Source organism: Micrasema longulum, unplaced genomic scaffold, assembly GCF_059751315.1.
Source record: "Micrasema longulum isolate JH-2025_06_02 unplaced genomic scaffold, ASM5975131v1 h1tg001270l, whole genome shotgun sequence".
NCBI classification, from domain to species: domain Eukaryota; kingdom Metazoa; phylum Arthropoda; class Insecta; order Trichoptera; family Brachycentridae; genus Micrasema; species Micrasema longulum.
In genome coordinates this window covers 67,615-80,175 of record NW_028278457.1, presented here as the reverse complement: position 1 = coordinate 80,175, position 12,561 = coordinate 67,615, and the positions used below count along the sequence as shown (strand labels likewise).

General features: G+C 33.1%; 1 protein-coding gene across 1 annotated transcript; it reads left to right on the top strand.

The window, feature by feature from the left end:
- Positions 1-5,773: 5,773 nt before the first annotated feature.
- LOC148276126 (pickpocket protein 28-like) lies at positions 5,774-7,900 on the top strand (the record flags this gene model as incomplete). Its single annotated transcript, XM_088234725.1, has 3 exons — positions 5,774-5,890; positions 7,228-7,392; positions 7,835-7,900. Coding segments are annotated over exons 1-3 (264 nt in total), but the record flags the coding sequence as incomplete, so codon positions are not given.
- Between the last annotated feature and the right edge of the window lie 4,661 nt (positions 7,901-12,561).

The window sequence follows — 12,561 nt, the reverse complement described above, 5'->3', positions numbered from 1 at the left end:
TCATTATATCATTCAACACGAATCTGCTACTCATCCTTTATTTCTTTTCTGAGAATTTTTAGCTATCACGAAAAACATGAAACTTTCAACGCTTGTTAGCAAATCGTGTATTTTAGGTAAATGCTTATAATTTGATAAGATATAAAATATTTAGTGTTTTTTATTATCAGCCTTGACAAAGATACAGTCATGTTCTAAAACCAGTTATCAGATTACTTTTTTTTGTGATTTTACAAAAATTAAAAATTTAGTTATGTGTTATATATTTCATTTCAAATCCCATCATAATAATTTCTTTTTGATGCAGGTGGAAACGATAAACTATCCTGTGTGGAATGTCCCCTTTCCTGCAATAACCATTTGTGATGTCAACAAAGTGCACAAACCAAAAATTGAGAGGGTCAGAAATATTTTGTAAGTTATCGTTGACTTATTTTCCTTTATTTGTAACGACAGAGGCAGGTACACATAGGTGCATAAAATGTGCCTTGCATGTGGACAAAATATGAATTAACCAGGGGTGCGATTCCGAACGCGGGGGTAGAGAACGCTTTCTTTGCGCGCAATTTGCTTGTGAAATATGTGCAAGCGAAGCGTTCTCTACCGTCGCGAGAGCGTTCAAAATACCAGGCAAGACACATTTCGGAAGACGCATCTTATACGAGGGTTGCTACTTAAGTTTTGAGATATGGCAACACCAGTGTGAATATGTCAAATTTGACATTGTCATCGTAAAGTTTACCATTTTTATTGGTAAACGTACTCAGAAAGTTTTGTCACAAGAGTAATATTTGCGTTGTTTACAGATACTTGAAAAATTAATTTTGGTAAAAAAATGGAAATAAATTGTGGACATTTTCGTGTGATGATTTTCTATGACTTTCAACGTGGATTAAACCAACAACAGTGTGCCAATCAACTAGCTGTGAATTTTTGTGATAAAGCACCATTTTGTTTTGCTGGTTTTCTGAAACCAATACTGGTCGCACTTCGTTACAAGACGAATTTCGTGAAGGTCGTCCAAAATCGGCTGTTGTGCCAGAAAAAAAACGATGCTTTATGTGAACTGATATTGCAAGATCGTCATGTAACATACCGTGAGATTGAAGCATGCTTGAGCATTAGATTCACTTTCATACATTCACTATTGCAAGAATATTTGGTCGTCCAAAAGATTTGTTCGCGTTAGTTACCGCATAATTTGACAATCACTCAAAAAAAGACTCGTGTCAATTGGTGTTAACAAATGTTAACAAAATTCAATCGCGGTGCTTTAAAAGACGTCTATAAGATTGTGACAGACGACAAATCATGGATCTATGCATAAAAACGTAAAACTAAACAACAATTGACTGTATGGGTCTTTCAAGACGAGCCAAATCCAACAAAAGTTGTTCGCGCACGAAGCACTTCGAAGCAAATGGTAGCCTGTTTTTTCGGAACAACTGGACATGTCACCACCGTTCTATTAAAGCAACGTAGAATGGTCAATTCTGGATGGTACACCACCATTTGTTTGCCAGAAGTGTTCGAAAAAATAAGGGAAATCAATTGCAGAAGACGAATCATTCTCCACCACGACAATGCAAGCTGTCACACATCAACTCAAAGAAGTGAATTTTTGAGCATTCAAAACATTGAATTGATGAGTCATCCACCGCACAGTCATGATTTGGCATCCAATATTTTTTTGTTATTCCCGCAAATCAAAATTAAATTGCGAGGTAAACGTTTTTCGACGCCTCAAGAAACGGTTGATACGTTCAAATCACATGTTTTGAAGGTACCTCAATCGGATTGGAATAAGTGCTTCGAAAATCAGTTCAAACGCATGCAAAAGTAAATTGATCTTTAAGAATAATATTTTGAAAAACAATAAAGCCATTTTAGATTATAAATATTTGTTTTAACTAGTCTATATCAAAACTTAAGTAGCAACCCCCGTCCCCTCTAAATTAACTTTCATCTCGCCAAACGAGTGAATCAAAATGAAGGGACAGATGTAAGATAACTGCCACGGATAGATCAGAGATTGGATAGATCTCTTAGACCTACTGTTCTGTGACCTGTGACCTGACAGCTGCGCGTACCTTACTACGCAAACAAGGATGGACAGAGGGTCGTGGATAGGGAATAGAGTAGAAGAATATAAAAATAATTTAATTTTTTTTTTTTTTTATGTAAAATAAATCATTATTTTGACATAGATAATTTTGAAAAATCCTTCCTTATGCAAATTATTTTATACATTTACATATTTTTTTCTTTTTTGTGAAAATATTTTTAAAAAAAAAATTATACGGCGTGTATTGTTATAAACACGGCGTTTGCTAAAAAATCATATAATATTTGAACAGAAAAGCTTTTTAAAAAATATTAAAAAAATTTATATTTTTAAATATATACCTACATATTATGTTTTTTTTAATGTTGAGTGGTGTTCTTAATTTTTCCTAAAACGCAACTTTTGAGACTTATTACGGTTCTAAACTTACTCACCCTAATGAAGGTACTCAGATAACTTATTTTTAAAACACCCTAGATACTCTTACCAACAATATAAGATATGCAAAAGAGACTGTTATCTTCACTGATAATATTACTGACCTTTAAGAAATACTTATTAAGATAAATGATGCAGTTGAGGAATTGGGCTTACGCAGAAAGATTTAAAAGATGAAGTGGATTGCATTTGGCAGATCAGACTACTCTAGCATACTTCGCGGCTAGAAAATAAATTGTTGGAGATGGTATAAATATATAGTTGGTTAATTTATATAGCGCCATTTTTGTAAAAATCCCCTCAAGGGCGCTGTACAATTAATAAATATCCCAATATGTCTTGCAGCTACAGAGCGCATAGACACTTAGAAATTCAGCCCCCATTTACACATTTTTAAAATTGACAAATAAATTTAGTGTATTAATGATACTAAAAAAAAAATAAAATAATATGAATAATGAAAAGGAGTAAGATTACAACACGTCTTGCAGCTACTAAGCGCATAGACGATTGGAATTGGAACAGAAATGCCATTTAACAAGTGATTGCCAACTTCGGGGATACCTGATGGGGCACAAAAAGAAGAAAAAGTAAACCTCTCTACTGAATGAATATTTACTTATTTTGCAGGGGGATAACCAAACAGGAAAAATGAAAATATTTTGTCAGAATCAATTATGGAAATGCAAAAATTAATTTTGTAAAATATGTTTTATATTTATTTATTCAATATTTTTTATTATCTTTCAAGGTTGGCCAATAACGTATCAGAAGCGGAAGCTGATGACTTTTTCAGATCGCTCAGTTTTCTAATAAATATTTATCATGCTTCTAAACCATTCCCATTTATTTTCACATTATTAGACGAGCTGAAAATATCTGTAGAAGCTCTTATGCATGAGGTACGTGATTTCATTGTTTTAGAAATGTATTATATATTTTTTCATCAAAAAACTTAATTCCTTTTTCTTGAATTAAAGTCAACTCATACTTATTCCTTCATTGTAAATATCACCTTCATTTGTTTGAATTCAATTAGCAGTTCACATGTTTTCCTTGATCCATTTAAAAGTAATTATAATTAATCTAGCTCCATCACTGTATTTCAGTGCTATGATCTTACAGGGATGCAGACGCATCTGCCAAAGAACGCTTTATGGTTTTCTTTACTCTGCATTATCTAGGCCACCCAGACGAGATCGCGTTGTTATTGCTAGGGTAGGGGATACCTCCATAGTAGGACCCGCAATCATAGGGAGACATGCTCTTAGTGGTACTAATTGTTACTTTAATAGAATTGGCTATTCTTACTGAGCACACCATTGGTGGTACCATAATTCAGTATACCAGATACCCAATCAGATTTCACATTTTTTTATTGTTTTCATTTTTAAATGAGCAAAAAATTACCATGGTAACGGTATTAATGTTTTTTTCGTGCGACGTGGAGTAAATTTTCTACAAAGATTTTAAACGTGCATATTTTAAATTACCCAAAAATAAGACGTTATGCGCCCTGTGGGACAAACGGCTCGTTTGACGTTTTGACGCCTAACTTGGACGCAATGTTTATTGGAAATTTGGTTGGCGATCGTAACGCGTGACGTCAAAATAACGTGATGCCAACTAAAAACCGTTTGATATGTGCTCATTTTTAAACCGGAAAATTATTAATGAAAACTCCTTTTTAATACATTGATAGTTATATTGTTAGAATTGTAAAAATCCGCTATAAATAAACATTTTATTTTCAACGTTATTCCCAACTTGTGAAAATAGCCTAATAACTAACTTTGACATTAGAGCTTATTTATGCTGATTTATACAGCAACCCCGAGGTAATTTTTTTAAAATAGTCATACGTATGTTAGGAGGTAATATTTAAAACAGTCAAGTTCGAAATTAAGTTTTTTTTTTAGAATATATTTGAACATTCATTTTTGAGCTTCGCTTTTGCTTCAAATATATCAATATCACTTCTGTTAGCCGAAAAATTTTATCCTCCAGTTCTGCTTCAATATTTCAGAAACTAAAAGTCACATTTACTTAAATTTAACTAAAGTGGATATGAGCATTTTTAAAGATTACTTCCTGTTGTATGTACAATGATAACCATTAAAATTTATGAACATACATTTCAACAAATACGAATAAGCTTTTTGGAAATACGGAAGTTAATGAATTTACAGGGTTCATGATCTGTCATTGGTTTATGAGATTACTTTAACGTATATAAACAATATTTTGAGTTTGTTAAAATTTTTGTAGACAAGGACTAGATTCAACTCCCAGGATAGCTATTTATATTAACATGTTACAACAGAGATGAAGAATATTTAAGAGAAGGTAATATAGAAGTCCAGGCATCTACAGGGCTTATGACCTGTCAATGGCTGGTTTAAGTGGCCACTTTACACACTGTGTAACATTCACCATTCTTCCAATATTTGAATGTTACACAGTGTGTTAAGTGGCCACTTAAACCAGCCATTGACAGGCCATAAGCCCTGTAGATGCCTGGACTTCTATATTACCTTCTCTTAAATGTTTTTCATCTCTGTTGCAATATGTTAATATAAACAGCTTTCAAATATAGGCAGAATGGAGAATATTACAAAGTGCGTAAAGTGGCCACTTAAATTAGCCATTGACAGGTCATAAGCCATGTAGATGCCTGGACTTCTATATTACCTTCTCTTTAATGTTCTTCATCTCTGTTGTAATATGTTAGTATATCTATATTTCTTACGTTTTTCCATTTCCTGTTTTTGTAGAGTGGGAGAGCTTAAACCTTTATCGTCTATTACGCAGTGGGTAACTATCACTTAAAGTAACCAAAGAGATGTCATAAGCTCTGTTAATGCTTGAAATTCCGCATTCCCCCATAAAAAATGTTCTCCATGTATTTTGTAATACAATACCTACGTAACGCTGTTTTATTTTTCAGTTAATGTTCCGTTGTAACGAGTTGCTCAACAAGTGCGTTTGGATGGGTGATGACGTAGATTGCTCTTTAATATTCAAAACAATCAAAAGTGACGAAGGGTTTTGCTGTTCATTTAATTATCATCACTCCAATGAGACTTTCGAAAGGCAAGATATTTTATGTTGCACTAGCAGGTAATAGAGAAAGACGATCAAGTTAGCGTCTAGATCTAGTACCTACTCTGTGCAAGATGTCCTAAGTGGCAACTATGGTTAGTCCATATTTATATTATTCTATAATTTGTGAAACTTTTTAGGTTGAATGTATTGGAAGATCAGCAGATAATACCAAACCAAATATTTTATTCAGCTGGAGCTGGTATACATACAGGACTAAATGTAATTCTAAACATTGATGACGCTAACTACATGTCGACCACGAGACTTGAATCAGGAATAATGGTAAAAAGTAAAGTTTTGCATTTATTTAAAAAAAAAATTATTGTTTTTTTTTATTCGCAATGTATTTATGAAACATTTATTGAGACACAAATCCCAACTCCATGGAACCAAAGTCCTGTGTTGAGTTGTGACGAATATATGTAAAGCACTTTAACAATTAATATCACCATGTATATTATACAGAACAAATACATCATAAAAAAATGTGTCATTTTAGCATACATAAAAACATGAAATAAAAAAACATTTGCAGTACATGAAAAAATCAAATTGAAATAAACTAACTTAATTATTAGAAAAACTATCAAAGAGTTTCTCACTCAAATCCCTCCCCCTAAGGAAGATCCAGTCTTGAAACTCTTTTTTGAGAATAGATTTTGTCCTCGAGAGATTAATACGCTCTTCCGAAATGTTAAACACTCTCGGTGTGATGAAGGAAAGGTGTCTCTGAGCAAAAGTCGCCCGGGCTTTGGGTTTAACATAATTCATTCCCTGGGAAAACTTCGTACAAGCGTTTTGTAGGCACCTCTCCTTATTGTTCGACCAGAAGTATGTCAGTGTCTCTATTAGATAGAGTTGCCTTACATTCAATACCCTAATGCATTGGAAAAACTGTTCTGATGGATATGTTGGAGGACGCCGGAATATAATTCTAAGCAATAGTATCTGCGAAATTATTAGAGGCTTTAAAATGGATGCGATATATATATACTCGTACATAATAATAATATCGTTAATTGGTATTGACTTTCTGGTGGAAAAACAAATTCCCACGCTGACGCGGAGCGAGAAATAGCGGGTGGCGAAGCCCTAGGGCTTCTACGATATTATTTAGCGGAGTGAACTGTATTTTAATTTTAATGAAATAAGTGAATAATAAGTGGTATGCAGTGTCAATCGGTCACAACCCCAATAAATGAGATGGATTAGGAATGGATGCCACTAACTTGGTTCGTTCTTGATGGCATTGCTGTGGTGCGACTGGTCAATTGCGAGCAGCACCAACACTAAGACAGCCCCCCGATCTGGAGCTGAACACTGGTGGTTGGTGGAAACAAAGTGTATAATGCGGCACACGTTCAACAAAAAAAACGCGCGATTCACGACACGAGGTCTTTTTGTGGCGGATGATTAAAGGATACTAAAATGGGAAGTGAACAGTGGTTGTGGGAACAAAGGATGTTGACGATGTTAAAAACGATGGATGATGACAATATTTTGAAATGCATATTCACATATTTCACAACCACTTTCAAAGTGTTGAAAACAACCTAAATTACAAAGAGAAATATTAATTCTTGTTAAAAATAATTTTAATTTTGTTGAATACTTTATAGGTCCTTGTTCACGATTCCAGAGACTATCCAGAAATAAGAGTTCTAGGAACTTTGATCCAGAAAGGACAGCTTGTGAACATTCCTGTAGATCCTTCAATAACCGATACTACAGACGATGTTAAAACTCTCCACTACACGAAGAGAAATTGCACTTTCGATGATGAGGTAAAAATATATTCAAATAAAAATAGTGTCATAGATGAAGAGTTTGTAGATCGTGAATGCGAACAACGAAATGAACTTTCGTTTTATTTACCTTTTAACAAAAATCTCGAAATGCCTGTGCAGGCCTTTGCAGCCAAGAGTTCAAAATCGACTGATTACTAAATCTCTACCGAATACTTCATACACCAGAATCACTCGAGCCAGACGCGCATAATGGCAATTTGTAGATGTCATATACCAGTAGTGGAGTTGATTGACTGATCCATTAAATTGCAACAATCAAACTAGGTGTTAAAAAAAGTTACAGTTAGTTTACAAAAAAAAAGCGTGCCCTTTAGAACTATTCGTACTGCAAATTAATTTGCGGCTAAACGTAAATGGGGAAGGTTGGGTTGTTTTCACAATTGATATTATTTAATAAAGAGTATTGAATTTATTTCAGGAATTTCTTACCATTGGCCTATATGGGTATGAAAACTGCGTTATAGAGTGCCGGATGAATGCTTTGGTATCGCTTTGTGAATGCATTCCATATTATTACAATGTTAAATTTTACAAATGTAAGTATTTTTTGCTTATTTATTTGGTATAAATTACAAACATATGTGTATCATAATTGAATTATTTCACTTCGATGATTCCAATTTTCGTTCAATTAATTCATAATGCCTTTTAAGTAGGTGTGTTTAATAACTATGCACCCTTCATTAAACTGTCCTAAAATAAGAGTCCCTACCATATACACATACACACATTTAAGTATATATATTTACACACGCATACTCATAAAAATATATACATAAAGAGATACCTAAGAAAATTAAAGAAACATTGAGTATAATTTAGTAAATAAAAAATAATTAGAAAATTTATACATATTAATTTATGACGGTTAGAATATTTGACGTTGCTACAGCAGTAAATCCACGTTCAGCCAAATAGAACGGTGACAATGCTATTTGAAATCGTTGAACATTTGACCATAATTCTAGGTCCAGTCACAAAATCGGTTTCTGCAGCCAAAATTCTTCGTAGCCATTCTTAAATTATTTTTTTAATTTCTCATTTGTTGTCAGTTCTATAAGTTTTTCTTCTAACTGGGATGATTCCACTGTATTGACATTTGAAAAAGGATTCAAAACCCGGTATTGTATGTCCATGTTTAAAATATCCTGAAATCATTTCTTGAAGAGGTTTTCCAAGTGTTGACAGTAATCAAGCAAGTCTTCGTTCTTGAATGATAACTGATGATAAATTTGGGAAGATATAGTATTCCAGATTGCCGATATTTTTTTTGTGTAATAGCAGTTTGGATTGAAAAGCAGTAACGCTATTTTTTGTCATAATCAAGTTTAAGTCGTCGCGCGTCATCTTAAAGTTGGAGATTGACATCATTAAATAATTTTCAAAGTCTGTCAAGTACGCAAAATCGTTTTTAGATGAGATGAGGTTGTCGGGCAATTATGTGTCTTTGTTTCCTAGGAACTCTATCACAGACCAAAACAAATTGTAAAATCAAGTCAAAAAAGTACCCTTTAACAGGCAGACTTCTGTGTGAAACAGCAATCGGGAAAATCTTCATCATTGGCAATGCAAAGCTGACTAAATAATATGTCATAACTGCTCTAATAACATATTGCAGTGATGTATGGAGGCTTTTACTCAGATTTTTTGCAACCAAATTCTGGCTATGAATTACGCAATGCACAGCAAGCACGACGGGAACTTTATTTTTTAAGCACGCTATGAAGCCTCTGTGACGCCCTGTTATAGCCGTTGCGCCACCCGTAGCAACTGACAAAATATTACTAAAAGGAACTTCCTAATCGCCACAAATCTGTTTCAGCAGAGTAAATATGGTTTCTCTTTTTGTATCTGTTTCCAAATTTGTAGTGAACAACAGTAAAGTTCTTAACATATTTTTTCATCTTTAATGAACCTCACATATTTATTTATGGCACATTTTACGAGAAATCTAAAGATTTTAATTTTTTTCATTAAAATAAAAAAATAAATCTGTTCATCCAATTTAAAGTAATGGAATATTTTAGTTCAATTTTCATCCACTTCCCAAACTACCAAAATAGTGAATACTCACACACGTGACAAAAATGATTACAATACAAATAAAAATAAAATCGATATGAAAGCTGATTTTGCATTATTAGTACCTCTGTGAATGGCGTGTTTTTTTTGTCTTTTTAGAGTATATTTTTTACCTGTCTACGCCCTCACTGTGCCATCTCAACGCCCCCTAATTTTCTCTGGGTCTTCCTACGGCCCCTTCTGAAAGTCTCAAACACCCACAACGGGGTTTTCACCCGCGATGAAAACCTATGGGCTAGTTGTATTTAAAACATTCAAAGTTGGTCAATGTTGACTGAATTTGAAAGGCTATTGAATCATATATTCGAGGCGAATCATATAGTATATTAGAGGTGGCCTCCGTGGTGTAGTAGTCAAGACGCATGACTCACGCACGGAAGGTTCCGGGTTCGATTCCCGGTGAGAACACAAAAAATAAAATGTCATTTTTTGAGAAAAATCAGTGTTCTGTGATGTAATTCACCACTGTAATTGGGCTTAATGGCCTGTTGTGGTGCAAAAAAATAAAAAATAAATAAATATATTCAATTAACAATCATACTATTAAATTATTTTAACCGGCTAAGTCAAAATCTACAAAATAGAATAATTGTGCTTATTATTATGAAAATGAGAAAATTGTTTTTTGAAAAGTTAAATTAACCCTTTATAAGACCCCTAGAACTAATATTATTTTTAATTAATTTATTTTTTCATCATTATCATTCCCTTTCCATAGAACACTGCAATGGAACTCAAATCGAAGCGTATTTTGATATTAATGATCAGTATTACGCGTCCGATGCCAGTCCAGGGACAATGAAATATTCCAGTGTAAAAACACCGTTTTAAACATTTCATTTCAACTATGTCGGGAATTGAACCCGAGATCTCTTGCATAGCAAACGCGCTGACAGTTATACTACAAGGCGAATAAACATTTTAAATTTGTATTATGAAAAACGAACATAGCTTATCTAAGATCCTAGTTAACCAACGCCCTAAGGGCCGATCAACTGAAGCACGTAGGACCAAATTCCCTGTCATGTAACAGTAGACGATAGATATGATATTCTACATTTTTAAAAATAAGATCACAGTTTTACATTAGTCAGCAGCTTAATATATATTTTTTTTCAGATAAGAACATTCGTTTTTGTACGTTGATGGACTCTGCCTGCTTAAAAAAGAGTCACCGTAAGTTTTTATGTATTTCATTATTTGACCTCTATCTTTATATAGTTATAGATCTTAATCTTAATAGGTACTTTTAATTTTAATACATGCATATTATATTTTTTCTTCGAATTTTTTTTGTTTATTTGGTCATTTTTATTTACTTTTTTCATATTGTTTTAGTTGCATATACGAGCACCCACCATATTTTCTTCCTAAAAGCACAGGAATTGATAATTAGTGTATTTTTTAATTCTTTCATTTTACTTTGGAATTATTTAAAAGTATTCTTTATTGTTTTTGGTGGATGTTTTACTTGCATATGTACTCTTTTATTAAAATTATTATAAACACTAATGTCTGAGCACCCGATAACAAACTTTTGATTCATAGTTTATAAGGACAATTATTGTACAATATTTTACTTTGTAAAATAACAGTGTACTTACAGCGTCCACCGATAAATTGAACACTTTCAATTTTTCTCCTAGGTTAAAATATAGGCAGAGGAGTAATTGGGGTACCATTTGTCGGGGGAGTGTTGCTGACTTTTAATTAATCATGAGCCTGTAGACAGTAGCTCATCAAGCTTTCGTAGACAAAGCGTATTTAGCGAACAAGAATTTGACCGAGGTGGCTCCTGACACTTTTTTGTATATTTTTAAAGTTTATGTTGATCCGGGTGGACAGAATAATTTAAAAAAAATCATTTAAACACGTCAATCTTTTAAGTGCATGTGAAGCACATTACTACAATCATACATATTTTTTTTTTATTTGCTAGTTTTCAAAAAGTATCCAGAGTCACCACTACAAGTGGACGACTATGAAATTCTCCCTGTAAAAATAATTCAATTAAAGTTGTGAAGACAACATACACTCAATGATCAAAATATTTGTTTTTTGTTTAAACGATGTTGTGCCCAACACATGTAGGGTTAATAAAAGTGAAAAATAAGACATTTCGATGAAAAAAAATAATCTTGTTCATTTAATCAAAACAAAAATTAAAACCATTTGAATTTTGTAAATCTTAGTACTTTTGGCACTAAAAACTTGACAACTGCATCTGTAATAGATACATTTTGGTCCCATACTTCTAAAATAGCTTTATCCATGTTTTGTGACTCATATTGCTAATATTGTCGTCCTTCAACCTTCCGTTTGTATATTTGCGGTATGTCCACTTCACCCTGCAAAATACGTCGTTTTTAAATTTATTTTATATTAATTTAACGAACAAAAGTCTACAAATCAAACGAAAAAATTAATATTATATTGTACTGATCTGGACTCGAGTTTATTTAGCACTTAACGAAAATTGAAGATTGGCAGAGACACAGTAGTACCACTATTATTATAATGAATCTCAACACTAGCAACCAAAAATAAAACATACCCGCATAGCGACAGGACGTAGCAAGCATACTGACGCAAGAGGACTGTGATTCGCAATACCCTCTCCTTACAGATTACCTTGAAGCGGAACGATGTGCTACTGTCCGACTCGCTTTGCCATGTCCGAAGCCACCACGTTCCTACCAACGTTTTTGTTCTCAGTTCGATTTTCAAAGATTGAATGATGACCGTGGAACCAGTTAATATGGAAGTGGGTGCAGAAGTTATAAGAAAACAGGATCAGTTGGAAATGAATGAACAAAAACACGAAATAAGGGAAAGAAAAGAAAGCAATAGCTTGTAAAATAAATTAGTCAAAATTAATGAATGAATCTTAAGTAATGACAATAAATCATCTTCTAATGGGTTTAATTGATCATTGATTAAAATGATATTGTTTTTAAATGCTTCCTGTTGTAAAATATTTTCATATTACTTAATTTTAAGCCTTTATTGTTTGTATGTAAGATTTTAGATTAAGAAGATTTGAAAAAATCGGTAAGTGGAAAC